This window comes from Oncorhynchus masou, chromosome 24 (genome assembly GCF_036934945.1).
Source record: "Oncorhynchus masou masou isolate Uvic2021 chromosome 24, UVic_Omas_1.1, whole genome shotgun sequence".
Lineage (NCBI taxonomy): Eukaryota > Metazoa > Chordata > Actinopteri > Salmoniformes > Salmonidae > Oncorhynchus > Oncorhynchus masou.
In genome coordinates this window covers 43733129-43749934 of record NC_088235.1, presented here as the reverse complement: position 1 = coordinate 43749934, position 16806 = coordinate 43733129, and the positions used below count along the sequence as shown (strand labels likewise).

General features: G+C 42.4%; 1 protein-coding gene across 1 annotated transcript; it reads left to right on the top strand.

Moving 5' to 3' along the window:
* The first annotated feature begins 300 nt into the window (after positions 1–300).
* Positions 301–16550, top strand: LOC135512228 (inorganic pyrophosphatase-like). Its single transcript, XM_064934020.1, has 11 exons — positions 301–447; positions 1284–1348; positions 10344–10397; positions 11280–11399; positions 11686–11772; positions 12124–12250; positions 12581–12708; positions 14926–15011; positions 15276–15351; positions 15538–15577; positions 16205–16550. Exons 1-11 carry the CDS (start codon positions 387–389, stop codon positions 16234–16236), a joined length of 876 nt encoding a protein of 291 aa, XP_064790092.1. The 5' UTR covers positions 301–386; the 3' UTR covers positions 16237–16550.
* Positions 16551–16806: the final 256 nt, after the last annotated feature.

The window sequence follows — 16806 nt, the reverse complement described above, 5'->3', positions numbered from 1 at the left end:
CCCACTCGGTTAAGAACACAGCATAACATGTTGTTTGTGATGCTGCCTTAATAGGCAACTCAGATGTGCTAGTCAGAAATAGGAAACGCAGAATGGAAAACTCGTTGTAGAAAGATAATACCCACTTGAAAGGTATCAGAATCAACCAAATAGAAAGCTCAAAGCAAATAACTAGGTTTATTTTAACTCGGAGGTTCTGAATTTTGATAGCCCGTGAACACTCCATCATGCGTTTATGATTATTCATTATGCGCAGTTGCATCACACTTTCTAAGCTTTCTGTCTAACAATGCGCATGTGCAATACAGTTCTAGGTGGACTTATTTGCAACATTCAGTACACGAGCCATCACTGCATCCTCGGCAAGAGCCCAACGCAGACTAAACATGAGCTTCACAGTCGAAGAGAGGGGAAACCCCAATACATTGAGCTATCGTTTGTTTTTCAGTAAGTGTGGTCCACTTTTTAATGGAAATATAGCTTAAGCTAGCTTAGTTAATAGCTAGCTATAATACGGCAAGGGTCGAGTCCATTGTGGATTTGCCGGCTTACTAGTGGGATCGGGCCCCACCTCCCACGTGTTACTTATTTATTAATTTTGCGTTGGTTTTATACTTCTAATGTCAAGTTCAAGTGTAGATTTCACAGGTATTTGCACCTAGTTAGGATTGTTGAGTATATGCATACATCAGCGCATTGACCTTTGCTCCCCATTTGAGTTGAGCAGACATACAGTAACTAGCAATTGCATGGACCAGTTTTGCCGGTTTGCTGGACGTGAATTTGATTTACCGGTATCAAGATCCAATTCAGCTGTTTTAGTGTGTTAAAGTTATCCTGTCATTGTGGTATTTCTGACATTAGTTGGCTAGTCTTTTTGGGATTCCACACCAGCAATCTCGATAATATTAGTTAGCTAGTCTTGTTGGGATACCACACCAGTAACCTCGATAAATCATATTTTAGTTACTGTACGTGTGGGTTACGCCCAGTTTCAGTTTCTAAGATCAAGACTAGGCATTAAGACCTGTCAAACAAAAGGTGTTTCTCATGTAACCAGTGTTAGCCTAAATATATCATTGTTCAAAATGTGATGTAGCAGTCTTTCATATTTGTTGCGTAAAGTGCAGCCTTTATGATTGCGCATTTAATTACCATTACACTGGGGGTTAATTGTATCGTGTAAGTGGTTGATTTCTTACTTTCATACATTTACACACACTAAACTTAAAGGTCACTCATAATATCACATTCTCATGATGTATGTCGTCTGTTCTCTGTAGAAAATGCTGATGGAAAGTATGTCTCCCCATTCCATGACATACCTATGTATGCTGATGAGAGCCAGGTATGTCACATTTATCCTCCTACAACGCCCCATTACATATCACACACACACTGAATGGAGATCAATTCAACTGTTTCTTTATAGAAAGATACCCACTTAGTCTAACTTTTGATGGTTAAATCTGCAATAATATCTTTTTGGGTGACCTGAACAAATGTACATAGAAATGTGAGTTGTAGATCTGTCATACTCATTGAAAGCAAATCTAAGAAGTGGTATATGTTGTTTTTATGTTCTCTATTTCTATGCTTCTCATTCTTAAGTTTCATTTTTGCATCTTTTACTTTCGGTTTTGTACACCAGCTCAAGCAAACGTATTAAGTGGTGCAGCGATCCAAGGCACTGCATCTCAGTGCTAGAGGCGTCACTACAGACCCTAGTTTGATTCCAGGCTGTATCACAACCGGCCGTGATTGGGAGGCCCATAGGATGGCGCACAATTGGCCCAGCGTCGTCCGGGTTAAAGGATGGAAAGCAAATCAGCTATTTGGGCAGATTTGTTAACATTCAAGACCGTTTTGCGTGGCTGATTGGGCTGCGCTACGAGTCGATAGTAAGCCGGCGAGGTGTTGTGCTTCCTAATGGGTAACGTTATTGTGTCGCCGGTAGTAGCTACGTGGAATTGTATTTCAAGTAGGATAGCGCAGTACACAACAAATAACTAATATTGATAACTCGGATTGCAAAGGGTCGGACACTTTCCGGTAAATTTTCCATGGGAAGTTAAGCCTGGGAATTTTGCTTAAATTCATCAAAAAGGTTAGCTTATAACAGTGAACCTATTATGTGAGATACACATAAGGCTTCTAGATTCTAGGTCTTGTGGCATATTTTGGTTAAACTATCCCCAATTCAATGGAATTGCAACCCTCTGCATGCACAGTGCATTCTTCCATCACATGTACAACTGATTCTCAGTCTGGCACACACTTGAGATGCTTTGAGCCCACACTACTACACTGTCTGAGCTAAGGACTACATGCTTTCTGGTAAGTTTTGATTACAAAACTGTATGGGGTGAATATACACTGCTCATAAAAATAAAGGGAACACTAAAATAACACATCCTAGATCTGAATTAATTAAATATTCTTATTAAATACTTTTTTCTTTACATAGTTGAATGTGCTGACAACAAAATCACACAAATTATCAATGGAAATCAAATTTATCAACCCAAAGAGGTCTGGATTTGGAGTCACACTCAAAATTAAAGTGGAAAACCACACTACAGGCTGATCCAACTTTGATGTAATGTCCTTAAAACAAGTCAAAATTAGGCTCAGTAGTGTGTGTGGCCTCCACGTGCCTGTATGACCTCCCTACAACGCCTGGGCATGCTCCTGATGAGGTGGCTGATGGTCTCCTGAGGGATCTCCTTCCAGACCTGGGCTAAAGCATCCGCCAACTCCTGGACAGTCTGTGGTGCAACGTGGCGTTGGTGGATGGAGCGAGGCATGATGTCCCAGATGTGCTCAATTGGATACAGGTCTGAGGAACGGTCGGGCCAGTTCATAGCATCAATGCCTTCCTCTTGCAGGAACTGCTGACACACTCCAGCCACATGAAATGCCACCCCACACCATGACTGACCCACCGCCAAACCGGTCATGCTGGAGGATGTTGCAGGCAGCAGAACGTTCTCCACTGCGTCTCCAGACTGTCACATGTGCTCAGTGTGAACCTGCTTTCATCTGTGAAGAGCATAGGGCGCCAGTGGCGAATTTGCCAATCTTGGTGTTCTCTGGCAAATGGAAAAACGTCCTGCACGGTGTTGGGCTGTAAGCACAACCCCCACCTGTGGAAGTCAGGTCCTCATACCACCCTCATGGAGTCTGACCGTTTGAGCAGACATATGCACATTTGTGGCCTGCTGGAGATCATTTTGCAGGGCTCTGGCAGTGCTCCTCCTGCTCCTCCTTCCACAAAGGCGGAGGTAGCGGTCCTGCTGCTGGGTTGTTGCCCTCCTACGGCCTCCTCCACGTCTCCTGATGTACTGGCCTGTCTCCTGGTAGTGCCTCCATGCTCTGGACACTACGCTGACAGACACAGCAAACCTTCTTGCCACAGCTCGCATTGATGTGCCATCCTGGATGAGCTGCACTACCTGAGCCACTTGTGTAGGTTGTAGACTCCGGCTTATGATACCACTAGAGGGTAGGCACCGCCAGCATTCAAAAGTGACCAAAACATCAGCCAGGAAGCATAGGAACTGAGAAGTGGTCTGTGTTCCCCACCTGCAGAACCAGTCCTTTATTGGGGGTGTCTTGCTAATTGCCTATAATTTACACCTGTTGTCTATTCCATTTGCTCAACAGCATGTGAAATTTATTGTCAATCAGTGTTTCTTCCAAAGTGTACAGTTTGATTTCACAGAAGTGTGATTGATTTGGAGTTACATTGTGTTGTTTAAGTGTTCCCTTTATTTTTTTTGAGCAGTGTCATAAAATACATCATTTTTTGTTAACTAGTAAATATCCTAATGCAAAGTGTGTTTTTAAATAATTTCTAACTTGTTAACAATTTCTGCTAGTTAGTTTTTGCTACCTTGTGGGTTGTAACTTGCTTGAGCCTGCTAACTGAGTATTAATTCACCACATTCTCCATACATGTTTCATTTTAAAACATGTATCTTACAAAGGAGTTGTTTAATCTAACTGCTTAAGTATTTATCTGTACATGGAATTGTATTTTTTATTTTTACAATTATATAATCTTTACAGGAAAATGCCATGGGCACTCTGATGTGTGGAGACATTTCACTGCAGCTAATGTAGAAGGAAAAGCTGTGTACATTTGCAAATACTGTGCCAAATCATATGTGAAGAATGCAACAAAGATGCAGAATCAACTGGCCAAGTGCATAAAGTCCCCCAGCGCTTACAACAAACAACCTCTGACAAAAGTCCCTCTACTTCATTCGAGGTGAAAATGATGAATCAGATACCTTATCAATAGCAACAGCTCGTGGTCCTCCTGAAATCAGAAGTTTTTTGACTCAATGGAGGAACATAGTCAGAGAAATGCTGATGAATGTCTTGCTCAAGCTGTGTATGCAACTGGTTCACCTCTGATGCTCACAGGCAATGTGTATTGGAAGAAATTTCTGAATGTTTTTTGCCCAGCATATACCCCCCCCCCCCCCCCAACCAGACTTGCTTTATCTATTAATTTGCTGGATGCAGAGTTCCAACAGAGTTCAAGTGAAGGTCAAGTGAATCATAGAGAAAGCAGACTGTATTGCAATCATCTCTGATGGGTGGTCGAATGTTCGCGGGCAAGGAATAATCAACTACATCATCTCCACCCCTCAACCAGTATTTTACAAGAGCAGACACAAGGGACAACAGACACACCGGTCTCTACATTGCAGATGAGCTGAAGGCAGTCATCAATGACCTTGGACCACAGAAGGTATATGCACTGGTGACAGACAATGCTGCAAACATGAAGGCTGCTTGGTCTAAAGAGGAGGAGTCCTGCCCTCACATCACATCCATTGGCTGTGCTGCTCATGCATTGAAGCTGTTCCTCAAGGACATCATGGCACTGAAAACAATGGATACAGTCTACAGGAGAGCCAAGGAAATGGTTAGGTATGTGAAAGGTCATCAAGTTATAGCAGCAATCTACCTCACCAAGCAAAGTGAGAAGAATAAGAGCACCACATTGAAGCTGCCTGGCGACACCCGTTGGGGTGGTGTTGTCATCATGTTTGACAGTCTCCTGGAGGGGAAGGACTCTCTCCAAGAAATGGCCATATCACATTCTGCCGATATAGACAGCCCCATCAAGAGGATCCTCCTGGATGATGTATTTTGGGAAAGAGTGGTAAGGAGACTGAAACTCCTGAAACCTATAGCAGTATCCATTGCACATCCTGTCTGACGTTCAGACTCTGCTTGCAGATGTAAGAGAAGAAATCCGTACTGCCCTGCCCACTAAACTATGGCTCCAAGCAGTGGAAACTTCAGTTCTGAAATACATCAAAAAGCGTGAAGACTTCTGCCTGAAGCCCTGCGTACATGTTGGACCCCAAGTATCCTGGCAAGAGCATTCTGTCTGGTGCAGAGATCAACAACGCCTATGGTGTCATCACTACAGTGTCTCGCCACCTTGGCCTGGATGAGGGCAAGATTCTTGGCAGTCTGGCAGAGTACACTTCCAAGCAAGGGTTTGGGATGGAGATGTAATATCGCAGTCGTGCCAACATATCTCATCAGCCACCTGGTGGAAGGGACTTTGTGGATCTGAGGCCTTTTCCCCTGTTGCCTTCAAATCCCACAAACCATCAGCCGCCTCAGAGCGCAACTGGTCCTTGTTTGGGAACACACACCAAAGCACGCAACAGGCTGACCAATACAAGGGTTGAGATGGCCATATCACAGTCTACCGATATAGACAGCCCCATCAAGAGGATCCTCCTGGATTATGTATTTTGGGAGAGAGTGGTAAGCAGCCTGAAACCTATAGCAGTAGCCATTGCACAGATTGAGGGAGACAATGCCATCCTGTCTGATGTTCAGACTCTGCTCTGACCACTTCACTGTCGCTCCAAGCAGAGGAAACTGCAGGGTTGACAAATTGGTGGCCATCCGGGCTAATTTGACCCTTTCTGAGCCTGACAACGAGCCCTCCTCAACAAGGTTGGAAAGTGATAGTGAAGATGAGGCATCAGAGTCTGATGTTCAAGAGGTGGACATTGAGGAGGTCTAGGGAGAAGACATGCAAGCCTGAGAGGAAGACAACCAAAGCTCAAGTTTCTAGACTATCATTTTACAGATGTATGTTGGAAATGTTTTTGGGAGATGCGATGGATCATTCAATATTCCCTTTCTTTTGTTGTTCAATGAAATCATTCCATGTGAACATTCGTCTCATTTAATTAAAGTTCAATTTGTAACAATAGTTTTTTTTTACTTCTATTGGAAGGATTGAATCATTTGCAATTATGTCTAGTTATGATAAGGTAAAAAAAAGGTTTATGTTTCTGTCTCCATATGATATGGTAAATATATCCAATGCAAAAAACATCTACATTTAAATGGTATTAATTTGCATATATTTCCACAAAGTTTCCACCTCTGAATATTCCCCAAAATGTTCAACCCTATTGATAACCATCTAGATGTTACATGCATGCATGCATAGTCAACTACTCAATGGTGAGGGCCTGAACAGCAATAATACAGTAACCACACCGGGACACAGTGCCCTTTGCTCCCGCTCGACGAGTACCTAACAGCCAATATCATGGTGACAGTCATAGTAAGCACACACATGCAACGCATGAAACAACAGTACACCCATCATCAATAATTTTAATAACTAATAAACAGTCGTCAGTTTTATAACAGAACATATACAATTATGTGTGAAACTAACAGTGAAATATGACTCGTCCTCGGACTTAAACAGAAGTCCTGACTCTCACGGTACAGTAGTTCAATATATAGTAGTTGCCTGGGGAGAACTACTGGTGGGGAGTGGACTCAAAGTATCAAATCCCTGACTCCTATTTCTAGGTGTCAAGCTTCGACTCTTAAGATTCTGTATTTTTTGCAACGGAGAAAACAATTTTCCGTGGTCTACTTGGAGAACACAAACTCTCATCTTTCACAGCAAAGAAAGACCGAGCTAGCGAGGGGAGAGCGGGATGGGAGGGGTACAGGCAGGCATGTCGGCCACCAGGCCAGAACAGTGCATTGGTAATCAAAAGATGTAGGCTATAGGCTATCGCAATGCTGTATTTTGCAATTTCTTGGATTACAAGGTCTTGAGCAAGTTCACTGAAGTAGGGGCTATCAGTGAGTATGCTGAGCTATTCTACACGTAACAGACCAAAAACAAAACACATACTAGAGTTTTTCATAGCGAACAGAAAGGGGAGTAGGTGAGTGAGAGTTCGGATCGGGACAGGCAGAGAGACGGTCAGAACCGTGAGCACAGGCTATACCAGTGGTTCCCAACTTTTTTTGGTTACTGTACCACTAACTGAATTTTGCTCTGCCCGGAGTACCCCTGAAGTACCCCCTCATGTACATTTTACCATGTACATTTTGCCTACGGTCTCATGAGTTCAAGTACCCCCTGCGGATAGGACAAGTACTCCCAGGGTATTTATATATTCAAACAAAATGTAGGACTGCAATATATGAGATGGTGTGTATGTGTGCGCGCATTAGTTTCTGCGTGTTTTGGGAGTCAAGCAAGAGTCGACTCCTGCGACTACCTACAGAAGTCAGAGCCGACACCAAAAATCATGAAGTTATTCACCACAAAAACATCTCAATCAAAACCGCCTAACCTATAGCAGAGCGGTCTCGATACACCCACTACTTTCCTTTCGACACACCCACTCGCGCATACACCAATGAAAATGAAATGAAAATATATTTCACAGCGGTTTAGATGCTACAGTGACTCTACACCAGGTATTCCCACCTGGGTACACCAAGTAAAAATGTGATTCCATTTGTTTTTCAACGGGGCTATACATTTGGGTGATTGTTTTCTCACCTGAGTAGTCTCGTTTCACTGCCTAAAATGAAGCCATCTAGTGTTCAGTGAAATAACAACACAATGTCAAATACAGGTAGCTTAGTCAAATTTGTATTTTTATTTAACTTTTATTTAACCAGTTAAGCTAGTTGAGAACAAGTTCTCATTTACAACTGTGACCGTGCCAAGATAAAGCAAAGCAGTGCGACACAAACAGAGTTACACATGGAATAAACAAGCGTACAGTCAATAACACAATAGAGAAAAAAAAGAAAGTCTATACACAGTGTGTGCAAATGGCGTGAGGAGGTAAGGCAATAAATAGGCCATAGTAGCAAAGTAATTACAATTTAGGAGATTAACACTGGAGTGATAGATGAGCAGATGATGTGCAGGTAGTGATACTGGTGTGAAAAATAACAAAAGTAAATAAAAAATATGGGTATGAGGTAGGTGGATTGGGTGGGCTATTTACAGATGGACTATGTACAGCTGCAGCGATCGGTTAGCTGCTCAAATAGCTGATGTTTAAAGTTAGTGAGGGAAATTTGCGTCTCCAGATTCAGCGATTACATTTTTATTATTATTATTATCTTTTTGCAATTCGTTCCAGTCACTGGCCGCAAAGAACTGGAAGGAAAGGCGGCCAAATGAGGCGCTGGCTTTGGGGATGACCAGTGAGATATACCTGCTGGAGCGCGTGTTACGGGTGGGTGTTATCGTGACCAGTGAGCTGAGGTAAGGCGGAGCTTTACCTAGCATAGATTTATAGCTGACCTGGAGCCAGTGGGTCTGGCGACGAATATGTAGCGAGGGCCAGCCGACTAGAGCATACAGGTCGCAGTGGTGGGTGGTATAAGGGGCTTTGGTAACGAAATGGATGGCACTGTAATAGACTGCATCCAGTTTTCGGAGTAGTGTATTGGAAGCTATTTTGTAGATGACAGCCGAAGTCAAGAATAGTCAGTTTTATGAGGGTATGTTTGGCGGCTTGAGTGAAGGATGCTTTGTTGTGAAATAGGAAGGACACTACAGTGAATGGTTAACGTTGTTAAAGCAAGGCCCCTGAACTCTCGTGTATTTTCTGCACGATGCAATGATATAGGCAGCGACCATGTAACGCTTTTACAAAATACAGAAGTGCGCTGGTTATTAAGGGGCAAAGTATTGACACGTTGTTTTGAATTGAGAGACGAGCTTAAAGTTCTTTATTGACCCATCATTTTCACTTGTCTGACTGCTTGCGTGATGACGAGTTTCTCACATGACTGGCCTATCTGGGTTATGTTTTTTTCTTGCCAGAATAATCTGAATCTAGGATTACAGGGACAACTATTCAATTTGCGGGACAAAATTGAGGCTATGATTAAGAAGTTGGAGCTCTTCTCTGTCTCCATTAACAAGGACAACACACAAGTCTTTCCATCATTGTATGATTTTTTTGTGTGCAAATTAACTCAAGCTTAAGGACAATGGCAAATGTGATATAGCGAAGCACCTGAGTAAGTTGGGTACACAATCATGCAAGTACTTTCCCGAAACGGATGACACAAACAACTATTCGTTATCACTTCGAATTTTTGCAACCAGGAAATGCTAGAGTGGTTTCTGCATACTGCACCTTTAAAGATGTTATTGTATCTCCATAGCATTTGTGGTTGGAATTGTTTGTAATGTATTCATTTTTGTTCCCTATGCGTGTGGGAGAGTAGGAGTACAGCTAGTAATGTCATAGTCTGCTTGTCAAAGCAATGGTCTTTACCACTCCAACACTGAACTCTTTAATCATTGTCTTATCTCTCTGGAGTAATATATCAGAGTTGGATGGCCTTTCCTTTCCTCCAACATAGCCATAGGCATAAAAAAATTATTGCTGGGTATATTGATATCATATGTGACAAACTGGGACACAAGTATGAAAATGTATTCACTCACTACTGTAAGTTGCTCTGGATAAGCACTTCTGCTTGAAAATGGGGGTGGGGGGGGTGGGGGTGGGGGGGGTGTATTTAAGATACTCTGAGGAGGTAGGGTTTCAGATGTTTTCAGGGCAGGGGCAGGAACAGGGACTCTGCTGTCCTAGCTTCAAGGGGAAGCTAGTTCCAACATTAGGGTGCCAGGACAAGGAAGAGCTTGGACTGGGCTGAGCGGGAGCTGCCCTTCCATAGGGGTGGGAGGGCCAAGAGACCAGAGGTTGCAGAACGTAGTGCTCGGGTTGGGGTGTAGGGTTTGAGCATAGCCTGGAGGTAGGGAGGGGCACCACCTCTTGCTGCTCCGTTGGCAAGTACCATGGTCTTGTAGTAGATGCAAACTTTGTCTGGTAGCCAGTGGAGTGTCCGGAGGAGGGGGGTGACATGGGAGAACTTGAAGGTTGAACACCAAGCGGTCTGCAGTGTTCTGGATGAGTTGCAGGGGTTTGATGGCACAAGTGGGGAGCTCAGCGAACAAACACCTTTGTTTACTACTAATGCTTTCTTGCTTTCTTCTCTTTCAGAACATTTTCAATGTGGTTGTTGAAGTACCAAGATGGACAAATGCAAAGATGGAGGTAGGTTCACCTTGATTGATTTTATTACCCAGTTAAAAGCAATACATAGTGTGTTCAGAAAGTAATACAGCCTTATTCTAATATTAATCAAATATTTTTCCTCATCAATCTACACACAATACCCCATGAATGACAATGTGAAAACAGGTTTTTAGAATGTTTTGCAAATGTATTAAAAAGAAAAAACATACCTTATTTACATAAGTATTCAGACTCTTTGCTATGAGACTTGAAATTGATCTCCGGTGCATCCTGTTTCCAATGATCATCCTTGAGATCTTTCTACCACTTGATTAGAGTCCACCTGTGGTAAATTCAATTGATTGGACACAATTTGGAAAGGCACACACCTGTCTATATAAGGTCCCACAGTTGACAGTGCATGTCAGAGCAAAAACCAAGCCATGAGGTCGAAGGAATTGTCCGTAGATCTCTGATCCAGGATTGTGTCGAGGCACAGATCTGGGGAAGGGTACCAAAACATTTCTGCAGCATTAAAGGTCCCCAAGAACACAGTGGCCTCCAACATTCTGAAATGGGAGAAGTTTGGAACCACCAAGCCTTCCTAGAGCTGGCCGCCCGGTCAAACTGAGCAATCGGGGGAGAAGGGTCTTAGTCAGGGAGGTGACTAAGAACCCGATGGTCACTCTGACAGAACTCTAGAGTTCCTGTGTGGAGATGGGAGACAACCATCTCTGCAGCACTCCACCAATCAGGCCTTTATGGTAGAGTGACCAGACGGAAGCCACTCCTCAGGAAAAGGCAGCCTGCTTGGAGTTTGCCAAAAGGCACTTAAAGACGTGAGAAACAAGATTATCTTGCTCGTCAAGCAAAATAAGACACAAAAGATAATTCAATAATGTTTGGCTTTTCTACTTCCAGATTGCAACCAAAGACCCCCTGAACCCGATCAAGCAGGATGTGAAGAAGGGGAACCTGCGTTACGTCGCCAATGTTTTCCCCCACAAAGGCTACATCTGGAACTATGGAGCAATACCTCAGGTCAGACAGTCACCAAACTGCACATGGTCTGAAATGCAAGTACAGGCTTGCGACTGTACATTTACAAGACTTTTGGCATTCCAACATAATCCTTGTAGTGTGTCACTGTTTCTGCATTCAAACATTACGATGCAGACTAATACGTTTGTAGAAGCAGACCCACGCTACATGTCCAACTCAATTCATTGATCACCTAGAGTTGAAATGGCCATGATTGCCAAGTTCTCTGTCATATGAACTAAATATCACAATCTCTTTTGACTGTGGTATTTATCTTTCTCGGTAGACTTGGGAGGATCCCGGGCACAAAGATGAAGACACTGACTGCTGTGGTGACAATGACCCTATCGACGTCTGTGAAATCGGTACCAAGGTACAGCACCTTATCCTCTAACTACAATTAACCTTTGGAGCCGTTTCTAAGATCTTGATATTGTTTCTTCCATTCAATCTCTGCCATTCCTACATACTTAAGATGTCATTCAAAGCAGCTTTTCATCACCTAAGCAAGGTGTCCAATTTCGAGAAAGTATGCCCGCCAATTTAGCTGTGTTTGTTACATCATCAGCTGCCCGTACAGATGTTGTGTTATGAGCTTTGTTTATGGTTGTGTGATGAAATGCACTTTCCTTCAGCATGTGATCTGCTTTCTGACCATCATTGAAATTGACCAATATCTTACTTTTCTATGCTGTACTGATCATGAATCTGCCTCTTCCTCCAGGTGTGTTCACGTGGGGAGGTGATCAAGGTGAAGGTACTGGGGGTTTTGGCCATGATCGACGAGGGGGAGACGGACTGGAAGGTCATAGCCATCAACGTGGAGGACCTTGAAGCTAAGGACCTGAATAGTAAGCATTGGAGGAGCTAGATGTGGACTAAACAGAGAATCCCTAATATAACATGCCATTTCTTAATAATGCCCATTTAGCCAAGTCACTACATATAGTAGTATTGGAATATGATTGCTCAAGTGAAGAATGCAGTGATTGAACAATTCCCCCACCCTCCAAGTGTGTATTCCTATTGCCACAGTCATCTGCAAGTGAAGAATGTAATGCATCTATGTTTTCCCAAATGTGGGTGTGTGGCTGCGTGCATGTGTGTCTACTCCTATTGCCACAAGTCCCCCCCCCCCCACTCCTTTTCCCTCACCTGTCACCCTATCCTGTGAACCTCAGACATCGGTGACATCCAGAGGCTGAAGCCAGGTTACTTGGAGGCCACCGTGGACTGGTTCAGGAGGTACAAGGTACCAGATGGGAAACCAGAGAACCAGTTTGCCTTCAACGGAGAGTTCAAAGACAAGGTATCCATCTTGTACCCCATACACAGGAGTTTGTGTTCTGTAAACTTTTGGCCCGAGCCAGAATGGCTCATCTCCTGTTTCTGTAGTATTTGGCAAGGTATTGCAGCCTTGAAGTTGTCACAGCCTTGTTACAGTAGCTACATCCATCCTCATCAACATACTTTTAATTTATCTATTTACCTTGTAACACATCCACCCTCATCTAAAACAGATTTTTCAATCTAGATACAGTTGAAGTCGGGACGTTTACATACACCTTAGCCAAATGATTTAAACTTAGTTTTTCACAATTCCTGACATTTAATCCTAGTAAAAATTCCCCGTCTTGGGTCAGTTAGGATCACCACTTTATTTTGAGAATGTGAAATGTCAGAATAATAGAGTGATTTTATTTCAGCTTTTGTTTCTGTCATCACATTCCGAGTGGGTCAGAAGTTTACATACACCCAATTAGTATTTGGTAGCATTGCCTTTAAATTGTTTAACAAACATTTTGGGTAGCCTTCCACAAGCTTCCCACAATAAGTTGGGTGAATTTTGGCCCATTCCTCCTGACAGAGCTGGCGTAACTGAGTCAGGTTTGTAGGCCTCCTTGCTCGCACACGCTTTTTCAGTTTTGCCCACAATTGTTCTATAGGCTTGAGGTCAGGGCTTTGTGATGGCCACTCCAATATCTTGACTTTGTTGTCCTTATGCCATTTTGCAAGTATGCTTGGCGTCATAGTCCATTTGGAAGACCAATTTGCGACCAAGCTTTAACTTCCTGACTAATGTCTTGAGATGTTGCTTCAATAAATCCACGTAATTTTCCGCCCTCATGATGCCATCTATTTTGTGAAGTGCACCAATCCCTCCTGCAGCTAAGCACCCCCACAACATGTTCTATTTTTGTTTCATCCGACCAGAGGACATTTCTCCAAAAAGTACGACCTTCGTCCCCATGTGCAGTAGCAAACTGTAGTCTGGCTTTTTTATGGCGGTTTTGGAACAGTGGCTTCTTCCTTGCTAAGCGACCTTTTAGGTTATGTCAATATAGAACTTGTTTTACTGTGGATATAGATACGTTTGTACCCGTTTCCTACTGCATCTTCACAAGGTCCTTTGCTGCTGTTCTGGGATTGATTTGCACTTTTCGCACCAAAGTTCGTTCATCTCTAGGAGACAGAACGCGTCTCCTTCCTGAGCGGTATGACGGCTGAGTGGTCCCATGGTGTTTATACATACGTACTATTGTTTGTACAGATGAAAGTGGTACCTTCAGGCGTTTGGAAATGGCTCCCAAGGATGAACCAGACTTGTGGAGGTCTACAATTTATTTTCTGAGGTCTTGGCTGATTTCTTTTGATTTTCCCATAATTTCAAGCAAAGAGGCACTGAGTTTGAAGGTAGCCCTTGAAATACATCCACAGGTACACCTCCAATTGACTCAAATGATGTCAATTAGCATATCAGAAGCTTCTAAAACCATGACATCGTTTTCTGGAATTTTCCAAGCTGTTTAAAGGCACAGTCAACTTAGTGTATGTGAACTTCTGACCCACTGGAATTGTGATACAGTGATATATAAGGGAAATAATCTGTCTGTTAACAATTGTTGTAAAAATTACTTGTCATGCACAAAGTAGATGTCCTAACTGATTTGCCCAAACTAACGTTTTGTTAACAAGAATGTTGTGTAGTGGTTGAAAAACTAGTTGTAATGACTCCAACCTAAGTGTATGTAAACATCCGACTTCAACTGTTCATGGATAGTTGTTTAGCCTGAATGTCAGTCTGTCTGCAATAGCCTTGTTAAATGTTGCGTTGTTGAATGCAAGTAAAGTCCGGTACCAAGGCTAGATTGCGTTCGCCAGATAGAGGCAAATTCAGTTTGTTGCACAAGAACTGACATTTTTTTAGCAAGACCCATAGGGTTGTATTATCCTGTTGCAACATAGTATGTCCCTGAGGATGCAAAACTTTTTACAATATACAGTGTCCAATGAAGTTCAATACAGGCTTGTTTGAAAGTGATCGGTTCAGCTAAAATACAGAAATGCGTAGTGCTGGTTTCACGGACATAGATGAAGACTATCCTGGACTAAAATGCACTCACATTTGGGATTCTCCATTGAGTTTGCGTTTTCAGGAGTAGGCTTTATCTGTGTCCGGAAAACCACCCAAACTGGATGTTTCCTTGCCCTACAACAACCTCAGCTCTGTGTTTCCCCTTCTCAGGAATTTGCCATTGAGACAATCAAGAGCACCCATGGCTTCTGGAAGGCACTTATCTCTCAGAAGACCAACTCTGGAGGACTCAACTGGTGAGGAGAGCATACACGATTTGCAATCCTCGTACAGTAAAATACCTCTAAAACTGGCATTTGTTACAGTCCCATCATCTTAAAATCATTACTGTAAATTAGATCAATCTTTAAAGGCCCAATCTGTAATTCCAACATGTAAGCCCCGCCACTTAATTTGTGAAATTAGACCTTACTTCTGAAGAACAAGCAAGAATTTGTTTGAATCTGAATACAAAATGAATGAATACCTGACTGATGTGACCTTTTTCTCCAATCCTGCAGTAAAAACACGTGTGTGTCAGCTGGCGACAGCCCCTTCTGCTGCTCCACGGACGAGGCCAAGGCTGTCATAGAAGGGGTCAGTACCGTCTACTTCTCTTTGGCTAGTTTCTAGAACTTCAGGGTCGGGTCAGACCTGTCTCCTTTATGTGCCGTGCTCCTACATGCCTCTGCTGTGGTCAAACATGTCTAGCATATACATATATAAATTGCTCAATCAGACCATCCAATTATGTGTATTTATTTATGTTTTGATTTTTTTTAGACAACCCCTTGTGGAACCGAAGATCCTATCCCCTGCTCAGGTATGTCTCTTTAAAATAATTTTTACCTCAAGATTGTGAAACGTTTACTATGAATCTACTTTGTTTTATTGAGTATTGTGAAAATGTGTTGGACGGGCGCTGATAATGCTATTGTTATTTGGTTAATTCTGCCTATTTGCTTGAACATATAATAAAAACAGATCTAAATTAATCAACAAAAGTGAAATAACTCCCATAGTTAATAATGATCCTTGCTATGATCATATATTTACGTATTGGATCCTGCCTTGACTCTGATATTTATTTGACATATTGTAAACCTCCAACTCTTTGTCACTTTATGACCAACCTGGAATGATAGGAAAGGACTGCATGGTTGTACACACATTTTATTTTATGACGGTCAATTCCATTGCTATTCAGGAAGTAAGCTAAAGATTCCAATTACATTTTTCGTCAGTGGGGAAAACTTTGAATTTCAGTTTACTTCTTGAATTGAAATGGAATTGACCCAATGGATTCATGTGAATTCACTGGGGTGACAGGTAGTCTAGTGGTTAGAACCAGGTAGCCTAGTGGTTAGAGCGTTGGACTAGTAAACGAAAGGTTGCAAGAAAAACTTGACTTACTCTGTACACGTCTAATCATGTGATTTTCTATTTCCAGTGGATAAATGGTTCTACTATGAGAAGGAGTAACTTTAAGATGAAGACTCAATGGACCAGTGTCTCTCACCTGTTTAGCAAGTGTACTTGAAGATCATAGACTTAATGACAGTTAGGGGTGTGGCTGCGAAAGAATAGACTCTTCTCCATACTCTGAAGATAAGAGAAGATGGGGCAAAAAAAGTGAAATAGTGTCTGAGGTAATGTGTTACTGTTATTTAACAAACGTCTCATTGGAGATGTGCTGTCGAACAGATAGTACTGGTAGTGTGCTTCCTATAGCTAGCAACTCATGTACTGTATGGGATTGTAACTCCTTTAATAAAGCTTTATCTGTAAAACAAAAATACTATGATCGTTTTGTTGGATAATGTAAAAAAATTGTAATAACTTTCAATTTGATTTTGTCTGACATTTTGTAGGAAGTTGTACTCTGACCCAGCTGACATTTAGATGAGGGCTGATTTGGTTACCCTTTGCTTGCATGTTGTGTTCTACTGCCATCTAGCGGCCATTTTCCATACCAAGGCGCTCAGGAATTATCATTTTTATTTTTTTAACCTTTATTTAAGTCAGTTAAGAACAAATTCTTATTTACAATGA